Below are 15,950 nucleotides of genomic sequence, written 5' to 3'. Positions count from 1 at the left end.
AACCTGAATGAAGTCACACAGTAATTTTCTATCTTTTTTCCTCAACTTAAAAATATTCTGCCAAATATCTTCTTCCCGGTTGTTTTACTGCCTACTATAGCTTGTACAAAAATCGGAATTCCCTTACCCATGTTAAGATCCAATTTTACCCAATAGGTGTCTTAATAACATGTAAATGTCATTTTCGATCAGTTGGAATCATGTGGGGAAATGAAGTTACATCAGAGCAAAGGGAAGGAAGAAGGAAATGGGTATCTGAGCACCTACTATGTGCTAGGTGGTATGCACACTTGGGACAGATGATTCTAGAGGCAAGTGTGTTATTGAAAGGGCACTGGTAGTTGGGAAGAAAGGCAGGGAATGGTTTTTCTGAGAGGAATAAATGAGAAGGTGAGATGCTGTACTAAGTAGCTACTAAACAGCAGGTGTGTAGCTCCAAAAATCTCTAGCTAATCACGTACAACTAGGCCATTTCTTTTCCTAATTGGATGATGAAATCCCAAAGACACAGTTACCGGGACAGATCTATTAACGCTACATATGCTGGAAATATGAAGAGAGAGATAAACATACAATATTACTCACTTTACTTTTTGTGTGTTTCTAACCAAAGATATATCTTTGGAAGAAAATATTTATGTATACCAAGCACAGCTTATCTGTATCGATTGAGATGTTGTCAATTACCAACTAAGTGGTTTTAAACCCTTATTTCACTTTAAGAAGAGCAGCAATATACATTACAATACTTGGGTACACTTTATTTTTATATGGGTTAACATTCTGCTATATTTCATTTCATTCATTCTTTTTTTAAGAAACTGAAAACAAAGGGAAATTGAAGGTAATTTGAAAGTTATTTCCAACCAATATCTGAGTCTTGCAGTATTTCATTATGCAGCCCTTTCTTCCCATTATTTTAAATTTTTTTGCAAATAAGTCATTTTTGACCCAAATCCAGCATAAATAGCATTTCACCGATTCCTAACTTAAGACAACTACAATTTACAATCATGTGGCAGTATAAATTTTAAGATTACAGTTCGTACACCTTGACAATCAAGATAGTCTGAAGTACAAAAAGTAAATTGTCCTTTAGCTGAATTACCTTTTTAAAATATTAGACCTGCTGGTTAATCTACAAAAAAAAAATACAAGTTTCAGGTGTTCTTCAAATACCTTCTGTAGATGTCATCGGCTAGTAAACAACATAGGCAGGTTCCTAAGAGGATTTTCCCCCCGGTTTATTGGTGACATTCAACAGAGCTCTTTCCATGGAAATGTTTTTTTAAAAAAAACACTGATGACTTTGAGGGGACGGACATATTTACTTCTGAATGGGTGTGCTATTTCCCTTTGTTTCAGATATGAGGCACAAACTTCTGAATTTAAGCTCTGTAAGGCATAGTACAAACCTCCAATTTACAAATAAGGATTTCTCTGTGGGTTGGAACTGCCGTGTCACGCAAAAAAGGGGAAAATCATCTGTAAACTGGTACACTGCAATGTGCTGAGTGAGTCATGACATGGCTGCTTGCCTTGGTATGCTGAAGAAAGGGTTTTGTTTTTGTTTCTGAGTAAGACATGCCCAAGTCACCATAAAACTTGCCACAGGCCTCTGTTACCTAGAGCATCGACAGGAGTCCAGTGGTACACGCTTATTAACGCTTGCAATCACAATATAATATAAAGCATGAGTAAACTTTGTTTTTATACAAAACTGAAAAGAATCCCTTCCCGCCCCTAGCCCCTTCAATAAAACCCCAAACAAAGAAACAAAAAAGAAAATCCTTTAGCTCTGATTGACTAGTGTGGATACAGTCAGGGTTCCAGGCACCACTGCAGCTAGGGTGATCAATGTTTTCCTTTCTCAAGAGAAGGGATCTTGTCATGCACCCTAAGGCAAACAGTGAGGCCACAAACCTCAATTCTGCATAGCAATTCCATTCCAATTTCATGAAGACAAATATAACAATCTTTCCCTGTTTTGCTCAGCTTCTTCTGAGCCTTGAGATCAGGTTTTATCGACTACAATCTACGATAGCTCTATTAAATAGAATATCTTGGTTCCCTACAACTGTAACACTTATGATCTTGTGATGAGGTTTTCTCTATACACTGTAGGCCTTCAAATGTTTACTTTTTTTTTTCTTTTTTTTTTGCTGCACCAAATTTAAGATCGCCCTTTCAGGCAAGCAGTGGTCTCTAGCTGTTAAAACATCTCCTTAGTGAGTCACAATAGCTTCTAAAACTGCCTTTCTAATAAAGGCCATCAGAGAGGTAATACTAAACTGTGCATTTGCCAAATAAGAATATGATTTGTATAAAAGCTCATATTCCAATCCTACGTCAAATGGCAAAAGTTCTACAAAGTTGGTTTCCATGTTTGTATAAAAGCTCCGGCTGATTTTATGTATTTTGCTATGAAATTACCTTTGGGTCTTATAATCAGTATACCTCTGCTCAGGAATGTGCAAATGGTTTTAGACAGCACGACGCTAGTACCGCTCTGTACGACAGTAAGGTTTTTTTTTCTTCTTTTCTAAATGGAAAAAATAATATCCCTAGTCAGAAATAAACTGACAAATTTACATTCTCCTCTCTTAAAAAAGTAAATAAAATAACATTATTCAAAATGTGAATTAGCTATAAGACATACAATTACATAGATACATATCAATACAGCACATTCAATCCGCCAAAAAATTAATGATCACAAAGCCAGTATGGATGCTACAATATCAAGAGAGAGATGTATGTACAATGATTAGAGCTTTCATAACTGCACTATACCTACAGGCAGTCTGTTTCTGAATTAAATTACAGGTGCTTCTGAGCAAGGAAAAAAAGTAACCTGTGTTGTTTGAGGCTGGGGGAGTGAAGAATGAGAACATTTCATTACTGTTTAGTAACTCTGGTAACTCATCTAATAAGCCGTTAATTTTCCCCCTCCCCTTTGTTGTTCCAAGAGAGTGATTTATATGGAAGTTGAGGCTTGTGCCAAATAGTATTACAGTTAAAACGAGCCCAGTGTCATGGCCTAGTTCTAACTTCCCAGCAGGTTTCAAACAAACCATGGTTTATTTTCTTAGACCAGGTTTCAACTAAAGCCACTCCACAGAAGAGCTCATTAATGTACGTACTGTATTTTTTGCATTTGTTGAAAATTGCACATAGAGAACTCTAAACATCTCTCTTAGTAGGTTCAGTTACATAAATACACATTTCACAGAACAATGAGAGGTTACTTTTGAGTTAAGTCCACAAATCTTCCTTAAGTTCAACTTAACTAGTCACCAGTATAAAAAGATCCGAAGGTGGCAAACTAGAAGAGCCTCAGATTTTGCAAACTGAAGTTTCAGAATAACACTATCAATCAATGTTCTTGGCAGACTTACTCAACTTTAAGAATGTAAAGAGAGTAAAACTGGCTTCAAATGAAGAGACACAAGCAAATTCCACGTTGTATCACAGAGGACACTGTCCACACTGCTGATGTGGACACTCGACATGGAACGTGAAGACCGAACAATGTAATTAAGGTCAAAGAAAAGAATGGACCGCGAGAATCAAATTTACAGTTACCAACTGTTTGGCAATTGGTGTTTCAGGTTCATTCTCAGCCAATCACTTTAGGCTTCACAGTCTTATCCACCTGCACTTTAAGATACCGGCTTTTTCTTTGAAGTTCTTCTTCTGTTTTACAAAAAGCCAGGTTTGGCAACACATACCCATAATAGGAGTCATCTAAAAATTGTGGCCCAAACACTAAGGAAAAAAGGGAGGAAAAGTCTTAACCAAAAGAAAAAGATGAAGAGCAACCTATGAAAAGGGCCTGGGAGCAGCCACTGGGGTAATGTAGTGTCTGTTGGCATCTTTTTTGGCATCTGCAATTTAAAGAATAGAGGGTGCGAAAAAAGAAAAACCGAGGAAAGGACTGACAATGGCACATGGCATTCCAAAAGAAAGGAGGCCCTACTGTGTGTCTCCGCCCTCTCCTTACTGACTTCCGCACATTGCTCTGAGCGACCAAGCTAGGGCTGAAGGCAGAAATCCAAGAGAAATGAACTTAACCGTGAGATGCTCAAAGTGAGGCAAGACAATATATTTATATAAAAAGCTCTATGTGTGTATCCAGAGCAATACATTTAAAACCATAGTATTAATACTTATAATCCTTCAGCAAAAACTACAAACTGTTAAGCTGATGTTGATGGCTTAAGTCGAATGACGTTGTCCTGACGGTTTCATTCGAGAGAAAAACCTGACCAAGAATGGAACTAGGATAAAGGCCATTGAAACCAGGGGAAAATCAGGAGGGAAAAAGGAAATTTGCTTCATTTTGCTCGATAGAAAAAGAGAGAGAGGGACAAGGGTGTGGGGAGAGGAGAGAGAGAGAGAGAGAGGGAGTGAGAGAACTCTGTGAGTGCAGGGACGAGAATTTAAAATACACCGAGTCACGATTTTGCCTAAAAAAAAGATAGAGAGGAAATGTGCTGGGACTGTACTTCAGCATCCTGTTTTTCCTCTGAATAGTTTAAATAAAATCATAATATTTACTACAAACTCTGTGGACACGCTCACACAGAGTCCAGGACGGCAATAAATTAGTATTATGCAAATTGCTTTCCACAGAAATACAGTCCCTCTTGTATAGCTTCAATAGCCCACCAAGGAAGGGAAGGGCGGTGTTGAGGAGGCACAATTAGACCAGATTGTACTCCTTCAGGTTCAACTGGAGGATGGTGTCCTTGACGGCAGCAAAGACAAAGCGGATGTTCTCGGTGTCTGTGGCGCATGTGAAGTGGGAGTAGATGATTTTGTCACTGTCTGGGTTCAGGTCCACGAACATCTTCAGGATGAACTCTCGAGCTGCCTGGGCATCTCTCTGGGGTCCTGTTGGCCAAGGGAAGAGAGGAACAGCTCGTTAGTTGATGCATTAATGCATTTGCTCAATAAATGCTTATTGAGTCCATGACCATGAAATGACATCTGTATTGCATCTTTTTAAAGTAAGGTACCTGTATCTTTTTTCAATTCCAGTTGATATATATTAGTTTCAGGTGTATAACATAATGATTAGACATTTATATAACTTATGATGTGACCACCCCAGTAAGTTTAGTACCCATCTGATACCACACACAATTATTACAATATTGTTGACTATATTCCCAATGCTGTACTTTAACATCCCTGTGACTATTTTATAAGTGGTAACTAAGTAGTCTTTAATCTCTACACCTTTTTCACCCACCCCCTAATCCTCCTCCAATTTGGCAACCACAAGCTTACTTTCTCTAACTATGAGTTTTGTTTATTGTTTTTTAGATTTCACATACAAGCAAAATCAAGTGGTATCTGCCTTTCTCTCTGTTACTTATTTCACTTGGCATAATTCCATCTAGGTCCATCCATGTTATTGCAAATGGCAAGATTTCATTCTTTTTATGGCTGAGTAATATTCCACTACATATATGAACCACATTGTTATCCATTCATCTACTCATTGATACTTAGGTTGCTTCTACATCTTGGCTATTGTAAATAATGCTGCAATAAACACAGGGCCAAATATATTTTTATGAATTAGTGTTTTGGATTTCTTTGGATTAATACCCAGAAGCAGAATTACTGGGTCATAGGACGGTTGTTTTTAATATTTTGAGGAGCCTCCTTACTGGTTTCCATAGTGATTGCACCAATTTACAATCCTACCAACAGTGCACATTTCTTGATTTATTGATGGTATTCTGGCAGGTGTGAGGTGACATCTCATTGTGGTTTTAATTTGCATTTTCCTGGTGGTTAGTGATGTTCAGCATCTTTATTGGCTATCTGTATGTCCTCTTTAGAGAAATGTTTCTTCAGGTTATCTGCCCATTTTTTAATTAGATTGTTTGGTTTTCGGTGTTAAGTTAGGAATTCTGCATGCAGATTTGATTGATTACAATCATCTTCCTCCAAAACAACAAGTGTTGACAAGGAAATAGAGAATAAATAGACCCACTGGATTTCATATCTGATAAAAGGTTAATATAAAAATGTATCTATAGAATATAGATTTCTCCTGCCCTGGTTGGAGCTTTGTCCCAATGCACCAGGGTTGTGGGTGTGATCCCGGTGAGGGCACATACAAGAATTAACCAGTAATGCGTGAATAGGTAGAACAACAAATACATGTCTGTCTGTCTGTCTGTCTGTCTCTCTCTCTCTCGCACTAACCTTCCTCTCTGAAAAATAAGTAATAATTTAAAGAAGAATATATATTTCTCCAAAGAAGATATACAAGTGACCAGTAAACACAATATGCTCAACATCATTAATCATTGGAGGAATGCAAATCAAAACCAGTAAAATTACTACTTCCCATCTATTAGAATGGCTGTAATAAAAAAGTAGAAAATAAGTGTTGGCAAGGATGTGGAGAAACTTGAACTCTTGTGCATTGCTAGTGGGAATGTAAAATGGTGCAGCCACTGTAGACAACAGTTTGGTGGTTCCTCAGAAAAAACAACAACCACCATACAATTACCACATGACCCAGCCATTCTATTCCTAGATATTCAGGGGATGGCAAAAGTAGGTTTACAGCTGTTCATATGGAAAAAATACAGGAATACACTGTTTCCCATACTCACAACTGTAAACCTTCTTTTGCCCCACCCTGTATATTCAAAGGAATTGAAAGCAGGGACTCTTACACATACTTGTACACCCCTATTCATCGCTGCACAGTCGGAACAGCCAAAAGGTCCAACAACAGAGGGAATGGATGGATAACTGCAAGGTAGTATACACATGCAGTGGAGTATTATTCAGCCATAAAAATGAAGTTGATGGATTTCACAACATTCATGAACCTTGAAAACATATAACCAAGTAAAACAAGCCAAACACCAAAGAACAAAAATAGCATGATTCCACTTATACCAGATACTTAGAATTGAAATTTTGGTCAATGATTAACAAAGCTGGACTATTGATTTAAAAAGTGCCATAATTAAAACTGGTATTACATATATGTAAATAAAATGATTTATTGTCCTTTTTCAATGTATTATGGTGAAGTTACTAATTTCATAGCAATAATGAAATGTAACTAAAACTAGTACATTATTAGAGCTGGGGAAATTTCTCATTTTCATAAAAGAACACTGTCTTTCTACCTTGTGAATGAATGAACTTAGATATGGTTTTGTACTTACCCCATTTGAATACAAGGATCCACCTATTTTTTCTTTCTTTTTCTTCTAAAGAATATAAGAACTAAACTCAAGTTCATTAAAGAGCACTTGGAGTGTGTTATGTTTTTAAGTACAAATTATGCTATTTGAGTAAGCATAAACTACAAAGATATCATTAGAGCTATCAAAACAGGAACAGAATTCCACAGTCTCTGAACAGTTCTGCAATTCAAGTCCATGTGGAAATGATAATCTCCCTCCCTAAAGAGAAATATAGAAATGGCTTTCATTATGATTAAGACCTTGTAAGTGCAGAAATGTGGAAGTGTGAAATTTATAATACTATAAACATGTTTATTATAAAAACACCACTGCAGAGTGAGTAGCCTGGAGTTTTTCAGTCTTAGCTCATCTTCCAAGGGCTTTGAATCTTGTGAAATGACAGCTGCATCTGCTTTGTGGATAACACTATGTCTTTTTGCCACGGCCAAGTCCTATGTGCGTTACGTGATTCTGGGGGAGATTGAAACACCATCTTCAGATATTAAGACATTCACAATGGGCATATGATGGAAGGAAAATACAGTGATGAGGAATGTGAGGAAAATATGACAAAGGAGATCAGGAAGATGTTAAAGAGAGAGGGGGAGAGGGAGAGAGAATAAAGTTTTTTGCAGAAGGACACAAGCAGTGTATGATGTGACTACGCGTGCCGTGCGGAGCAGCTTGAGCCTCTGGGGGTGGGCTGTGCTGGGTCTACCCTCCATCATCCTGAATGCGAGCAGCCGAGACCGCACAGTGGCCCACAGGTGGGCACTACGCATGGGGGGTAGCATCACTTCTCATCCGCAGATTCTTACCCAATTCCGAGAAAGATTATGGGTCTCTCTTCCCAGGGGTGTGAGGCAAGCATGTGTGTTTCGGTGTAAGTCAGACGCTTTGTGCCAATCTTATGCGGGCTGGTGTCGTGTTTAAAGAGCTAGCCTGCTGGATACAGTTTCAGGCATGTATGACTTGGTGGCAGACTACTGGCAAACTGAAAGAGGTAAAAGTGAAAACCCTACTGAAGCTAGGAATGTGTTTTTAAAGAAATAGCAGTGCACAAGGAAAATGTACTTGGAGAAGGGATGGGGAACTCGCCGTTGATGATGACGGTATTATCTCTAATCCCTGATACTATCTGTAACCATTTCTCCTCTCCCTTCGCCAACCTTCAGAATCTTACACGCATTTGGGAAGGGACTTGCAGCTCTTTAAACGTACGCGTACCTCTTCCGAGGGTGGACCAGGGCCAGAAGCATGGGGGTGGGGAGGGGATGACAAGATGAGGAGAAGGCCATTCCTGATACATTTGTGTATGCATAGAAAGCTGTGAAGCCAAACCGAATCATAGAATTTTGAGGCAATTTTCAGAGGGAGCTCTTGGAAACACAGAAACACTGTTCAACTGATGTCCATCCCAGATATCATGTTGATGAAGTAATTTTTAAAACACTCTGTTCTCCTCCTGTTATACACCCTCAGGCACTGTGCTAAGTGACTTAATTGTACGATTCCATTCGATTCTTTTTTACTTAGGAAGAAAGGAGGCATCATGCCCAGAAAGTGGCAGGGCTGGAACCCGGTGAAGTCAAAGCCTGTCCCCTAACTACTATTCTAGGTGGACCGAGGTTTGGCAAACTTTCCCCGTGCAGGGTCAGAGTGAGTATTTCAGGCAGTTGATCTCTGTCCTGACTATGTAATCCTGCTGTCCCAGCATGAAGGCAGCCACTGACAGAGCCTACATGAATGGGTGTGGCTGTTTCAATAAAACTTCATGGGGCAGTGGTTCTTTCTCCTGTTTTAGAGTGACTGTGTGTGGCTGTGTTTTGTTACCAACTGATCAGGTATTTCTCAGAACGGGGTGGATGTCATGGCCAGTTCAGGATTTTACAGTCTCAGCGAGGCAAGATCTGTTTACAAGAAGGAAATAAGTAACGCAAAGCCGAATGAATACTGAAGTGAGTACTGCTGATTCTAAATGCCAGAGGGAGAGCTTACAGGACGGTAGCTTGCCTGAGCAGGATGGAACTTCACTGGCTCATGAAGCCTGTCCAAAGTAAACATGTCACTATGTGTTTGTCAGTCATCATGCTAAATGTCACACATACGCTATCTATTACAGTTTATAAGATAGCCCCTTGAACTTGGTCCTAAGGCCCAGGGGAATTAAGTGACTTTCCTGTGGGTCTATATGAAGGGTGTACGAATCAGAATCTGAGCCGACTGACTTCAGGACACAGGCTCTAGACCACAGAAAGCAAAGGAGGCAGCCCGTCATCAAAGGAAAGGTGGATACAGAGGGAATTATAATGGTTGATACACAACCGGTCAACACTGATGGGTCACTCCTCACTCCGACAGACTTATTTCAAGACATGCAAGAAGTTGTTTTGTTTTGCTGTGAGTTGCATGTCATTGAGAGACAGAGCAAATGAAAATCCCCCCTTCCCCAGTCACAACATGCACACTTCTGAGGGCAAAGGCGGCGAGGGCGCCCGCAGCTCCTGGGCCGGCTGGAGTGCTGACTCACCGTCATATTCCGGGAAGTAGTCAACTAGGTGGGAATACATGATTTTCTCCTCTAGAAGATCTTTCTTGTTTAAGAACAGAATAACCGAGGAGTTCTGGAACCAGGGATATGTGATAATTGTTCTAAAGAGTGCTTTGCTTTCCTCCATTCGGTTCTGGAAAGAAACAAAAAACAAAACCAGGCATGAATTACTTGATTATTCAATCTGTGAAGTGTTTTATTTCGGAAGTCCAACCTGTCTTCTGTATGCATCTGATTTTTGTAGCCTTGGGCTGAGCTGCGGTTACTTTTGTCAGGACTTGCGAGCACTGGTACAGGACAGGTACACATATGGGCTGTTTTCATAAGGTAAACTCTCAAGTTTGATAAGCACAAGAGAATAATGACAAATCTGCTGAGTAACTTCTTCAACCTTAAGAGTAAACAATCAAAGCCTAAAGAATCATATTGTTCCTGGAACATTGTCATACATTTCACCAAAAAATTGTTCGTTCGTGACTAAATACTTCCGATCTGAATTAAGAGCTAAATATAATACTAGGTTTCACTTTTGTGTTGCCCAATGTGTTTAACTCAGGCATCAGAATTAATTCTATTTTTAAACAGTGAGGACAGTTTAAGGGATGTGGTCTGTGTTCCCACAGGGATGGACATGGAAGAGCAAAGTGGACACAGAACCCGAGGACAGGCCATGAGCAAGCAAGCAGTGGCCTGGCTGGTCTCCACGCAGTCACCTTGCCTGGCTGGGGCAAATGAGGTCTCAGAGACGTCAGCTCACCTGGACCACATTCATTATGGATGGCAAGTGTGTCTCTCCAACTTCCCAAAATTCGCACAACGAAACCCTAATGTTCACTGCAGTGGTATTGGGAGGCAGACTCATTAGGAGGTGGGTGGGATTGGTGCCCCTACAGAAATGACTTTGGGGGCTCCTTCACCGCTTCTGACACGTGAGGACAGAGCAAGAAGACAGACAACCGCCTACGAGCCAGGAAGCAGGCCTTCCCTGGACACCAAAACTGCCTGCACCTCGATCGCGGCCTTCTCGGCTTCCAGAACTGTGAGAAATAAATGTTTGCTGTTTCTAATGCACCCAGGCTACAGGATTTTGATACAACAGCCCAAATGGACTGAGATCACATTGATCAGGGAACCCCCTTCCCATGGGATGGAACCAGTGTAGGGGGAGAGCACTCAACTGGGAAGCGCTTACCCAGGTCCTCGGCCCTTGGAAAGGAGGCTGCCTGCTCTTCACTTTGCACTCACAATAGACCATTCAGTGTCTTCTCTTGTCATTTGAAAAATCCCTGTTCAAGCCACCAGTGGGGGGTGGGGGGACGGTGTCTCACACCTCTCCTCTTTAACATCTCAAATCGATTCTTAAGATCTCTACAGAAAACACTGCTGACTGACCACAGGGCGAAGGGCCACATTCCTCAGTTTGGCCTTCGCAGCTGAGCACCATCTGACTCCAGTGCACACCTTCAATCGGAACCCGTATACCAATGCTCTCGTCACCATGCAACGGACTCAATAGTGTCACCATCACACAAGTGTGACTGGACTTTCCTGACCTGTAATGCTGTCCTCACTCCTAATCCTTCAAGGCTCAGGGCAACCTGACATCCCCAGGAAATCCTTCCACAAGCCCCTAATGGGCTGGCTCCCTCCTCACTGCCCGCCACCCCCCCCACCCCCAGCACACGCTGGCCCAGTCCTTGTGTGCCCAGCATTCAGCAGACACACACTGAAGCTGAATGTCTGTCGGAAGCTGGTGGACATGTTGGAGATAGGGCCTGTGCCCGAGGACTAGAATGGACAGGAGTGTTGAAGTGTAATTCCAGGTCCATGTGCGGGCCAACAGAAGGTGGGGGTCACACAGGAAAGGAAGATTTGACTTAAAAGCAAATGTAGTTTTGAGGTGAATCTTGACAGATGGAGTGATTCCAAGGAGGAACGGAGAACAAAAGCACAGGAGAACGTAAACCCCCAAGCCTGTGAAGAGGTCTGTGAAAATTCTGCTTCCCTATTTCCTCAGATACAACTCATTAAAGAACCCTTATTAAAGATCATTATTATCTTAAAAGACCAAGATCAGTTGCTATTCTAAAAATGTAACAACCCATAATAACGTAAAATTTGACTCAAAATGATCATTTGTAGCTTATCAAATCTTGATACTTTAAAAATTCGCATACATCCTTAATATGGATGTTAGTGACTTAGGACTATACTCCCTCAGGTATTTATTTCATTTCCATACCCCAATTAGGTAAATGAATACAATGACTCAAAAGCAAAATAACTCCAAAACCTTATGGAAAAAAATTTGCAAGCCTGGTCTTCTGCATATGGTTTTCCTCCCTCAATTACTTAGGAAAACGCTTGGCGTATTTGACTTTCTACCTTCATCAGGATTGCATTGTTATGCGTCCTGTCTGATGTCAATGCTACCAGAATTCAAAACACGTTCAGTGCCAAGATCCTGTTGTTGGACTGAGAGGGGAGAAGGGAAGGGTCAGGTTGTGAGCTGGAGACTCCAGTTGGACACAAAGGCTCTGTCTTAAATACTCTGTGCGACCTTGGGCGAGTGACTGAATCTCAGTTTCCCCCTATCCCCAGGGTCAGGGAGGACAGAATGAAACAATGCCTGCTCAGCTGTGACCCCAACACACTGGCAGTAGCTTCCACTGGCAGCCCCCAGCAGAGCAGGCAAACCGGCTGTGTAAGAACCTGTTGGTTAGGCAATGCTCTTACCTCCAATTTCTGACCAAATTGTAAGTCCAATAGATTCTTTCTATTCACTGCGATTGTACAAAGTGAATGTATTCATGTTTTCAAGTCCAGATACATCTAAGTTATGAGAAACTGGAAAATCATTTGAGTGTCTGCCAATTTCATTTATTCAATACTTGAATGTTTCTTCAAGTATCTTAAAAAATCTCTAAAAATGCTTAATACTCTTAACCCCAGAGCAAGCTAAGAAAATAACAGTTATAATATATAAATGAAACAGTAGAATGAGCAACAATGAAAGACACTCCCTAGCCATCCCACCTCTGTTATCCAAATCAGACGACAGAAGTAGAAATGATAAGGATGCCAAACTCAACTGGACAGGTACCATTTCCTCCATGATTTACTTAGTCTTTGCAAATCTTTGCAAAGTGACTATTTGAGATCAAATCTGGCACACTCTCTGGGCTCGAAGAGGGCTCCCAAATTATAATTCCTGCCTGTGAGTCTGTGTATTCTACCTGCACAGGATGTTTAGAGAAGCAAAGACATAGAACCGATTTGCTTGTTACCTCCAGCTCCAAGGTTTCTCAGGAATGAGATGAGATCACAGAGCAGGCCCCTGAAAGGGAACTTGCACAAAGCAGTGCATGTTGCAGGAGGTGTGGAGGGGGACCAAGAGGAAAACAGAGAAAGAGGCTGGGAAGGGGCCAAGGAGAGACGGTCACACAACCTCAGATAAGGAGAGTGGGAAGCCTCCATGTGAGGGACGAAACATGACACATGGATAACCCCCTGAGGCAGAAACCCACAGTCCTAGAGGTTAGAGAAGACAGGACTGCCTCTTTAAACATTTGCTACAATTTTAATTTAGTCAAGTACTCAAGTAGCAAGCTCCTTTCAAAGACTATTTTACAGCACACTGATCTTACTACTTGAAATCAGCCTATTCTCAATCTTACTAATTTTATGCTTACATGCCAGTGAGCCAAAGCCTATCCTTATGTACATAAACTCCTTCTCTTTGCTCATAACCCTGCTCATGCCTTGAGTATTCACATCACTGACTTTTCAGTTCTCCTACCTTCCCCTTATTTTTCCCGTACTCTATTCACACCCACTGTTCTGTCATTATCTCGGGCAGTTCCACTAGGGCACAGGTGGCGATCACAAGGCATGCAGGCCGAATCTGGCCCTCTGCTTTGTTTCTATCCAGGAGCAGCGCCGACCTCTCGCTTAACTCTTAAGGAGCAGTTACGTTTAGCCCTTTGAAGGCAACTGCAAGGCTAATGTGGCCCCTGGTGAAAATGAGTTTGACACCCCTACAACTAGTGGCTCAAGAGAGATCACCACCTGCTTGCTCTGTGACGTGGTGTCTCATGCCTAAAAGCAGCTGTCCTCCCCTGCCTCTTAAGTTGCTCTATCACACTGCAGACTTAAATTGCATGTGCTGTCACTTGCATTGTAACTTTTCTCCCTCCACAAAATATCTGGACAGCAGATTAATTCTCTCAGCTGGTTCACTGGAAATTTCTTCCAGCCTGAATCTCATGAAGACCCATCTCTCCCATATTTGAAGATCATCTAAGTTGATGGATATATTTTGTTTCCACACTGTTATACTTATGCACATAATTAGCCCTAGTTGGGTGGGTCAGTTGGTTGGAGTGTTCACCTGTACACAAATGGACTGTGGGTTCAATCCCCAGTCCAGGCGCACACAGGAGGCAACCAGTTGACATTTCACTCTCACGTTGATGTCTCTGTCTCTCTCTCCCTCCTCCGCCCCTTTTCCCTCCCTTTGTCCTTCCCTCCCTCTCAAAATATCAATAAACATATCCTCTTCTGAGGATTGAAATTTGTTTTTACACAATTAAGATACAGGTTTACCCTCAGAGTTTGGACAGAAAAATTACATTCCAGCCTATCATGAACTACTCCCAATCCCAATCACATAAAATATTTTTGCAACAAGCAACCAGATGGCCATGCACCGAGCCAGCATCAAAAGAGCCAAGGACACAACCAGACAGATCTGCAGAAGGTGGCTGATAACTTGAGTGGGTGGACTCTAATCACAGACCACGATGGACCCATAGGCACTACGTCAGGAAAAAACTTGGCAGAATAGGCATATATTCCCATGGCACTGAGGGAATATAGGTAGAAACAGCTCATTTGCTGAGGTCTCCTTAGTATCTTTTTGCTAGATTTAGCTAGACCAAACTCAAATTAACTTAAAATGGACAACGAAGAGGAAAATACAAATTATCTCCATAGACACGAATTATTCTTCTTTTTCTTGAGCATCACTTGGTAATGTACAGTAAACATTTAATGTTGACTTCAGGGCAAACGTTCAAGCTAAAAGACTCCATTTTTTTAACCCACTTGTTTGCAACTGTGAAGAACAGCAATAAAAGAAATGGGGGTGTGGTCATTTCAAATTACAGTTATATGCAAACTCCAAGACCGAGTACCAATTTGATGCCCCCCCATTCCCTAAGGACCTGTTTCTGAAATTCTGATCCAACCTGAATAAACATAGCAAAAAAGAAGAAAGAAAAGAAAGAAAGGGACTTCTGCCAAGATGGAGGCATAGGTGGAAACACTGTGCCTTCTCCCACAACCAAGTTTGAATACAACAAAGGTTTAGTAAACAAAGACGCAGCCAAAGAACAGAAAATTGAACTATACGGAAGTCTGACAACAACGAACTCTTCAACCTGGACAGGTAAGAGGGGTGGAGCCAGCAGCGGAGCAGGGTCGGGCAGGAAGGATCCCCTGACCCAGGTGTGCAGGTGGCTGGGGTAGCATTGCAGACCCAGTGCGGGTGTGGGGCAGGCTGACTGTGGGCACACATTCCTGCGCAGATAAACCAGCAGAGTGAGGAGTGAGACGGACATGCAGGCCCTAGAGGGCGAACCCAGCTGACCTCGGTTGCACATTCGAGTGCAGTGAGAGGACCGCGTGGGCCCAGTGGTGGGAGCGGTGGCAGGAGGCGGCAGAGGGGACTGCCGTTGCTTTCCTTTGACCCCACCCCCACATACAGCATCACAACCCAGCAACTGAGTTGCCCCACCCTGGTGAACACCTAGGGCTCCGCTCCTCCTTCGTAACAGGCACGAACAGTCCAAAATATGGCTCAAGAAGAACTCAAAGACCCAGAGCCGATAACTCTAAGCAAAAAAGAAATAGTGAACCTCTCAGATGCACAGTTGAGAATACTGGTGATCAGGATGCTCACAGAACTGGTTGATTATAGTCACAAATTAGAGGAACATATGAAGGCTAAACTAATTGAAATGAAGGGAAATGCACAGGAAACCAATAGTGATGGAAAGGAAACTGGGATTCAAATCAATGGGGTAGACCAGAAGGAAGAACGAAACATCCAACCAGAAAAGAATAAAGAAACGAGAATTCAAAAAAATGTGGAGAGGCTTAGGAATCTC

At 41.6% G+C, this 15,950-nt stretch overlaps 1 protein-coding gene across 1 annotated transcript in view; it reads right to left on the bottom strand.

The window, feature by feature from the left end:
• Window positions 1-2,114: 2,114 nt before the first annotated feature.
• The window catches only part of GNAQ (G protein subunit alpha q), a 263,208-nt gene continuing 249,372 nt past the window's right edge, over window positions 2,115-15,950 (bottom strand). The window contains exons 6-7 of the mRNA XM_037030330.1: window positions 9,760-9,913; window positions 2,115-4,896 (exon numbers count right to left, since the gene is read on the bottom strand). Of these exons, the coding sequence (XP_036886225.1) occupies window positions 4,706-4,896; window positions 9,760-9,913 (345 nt within the window). The 3' untranslated portion in view covers window positions 2,115-4,705. The remainder of the gene's footprint in view (window positions 4,897-9,759; window positions 9,914-15,950) is intronic.

This window comes from Sturnira hondurensis, unplaced genomic scaffold (assembly GCF_014824575.4).
Source record: "Sturnira hondurensis isolate 20B ecotype Veracruz unplaced genomic scaffold, ASM1482457v3 Scaffold0020642, whole genome shotgun sequence".
Lineage (NCBI taxonomy): Eukaryota > Metazoa > Chordata > Mammalia > Chiroptera > Phyllostomidae > Sturnira > Sturnira hondurensis.
Note: the sequence above shows the minus strand (reverse complement) of the source record. Positions and strands in the feature narration are given on the sequence as shown.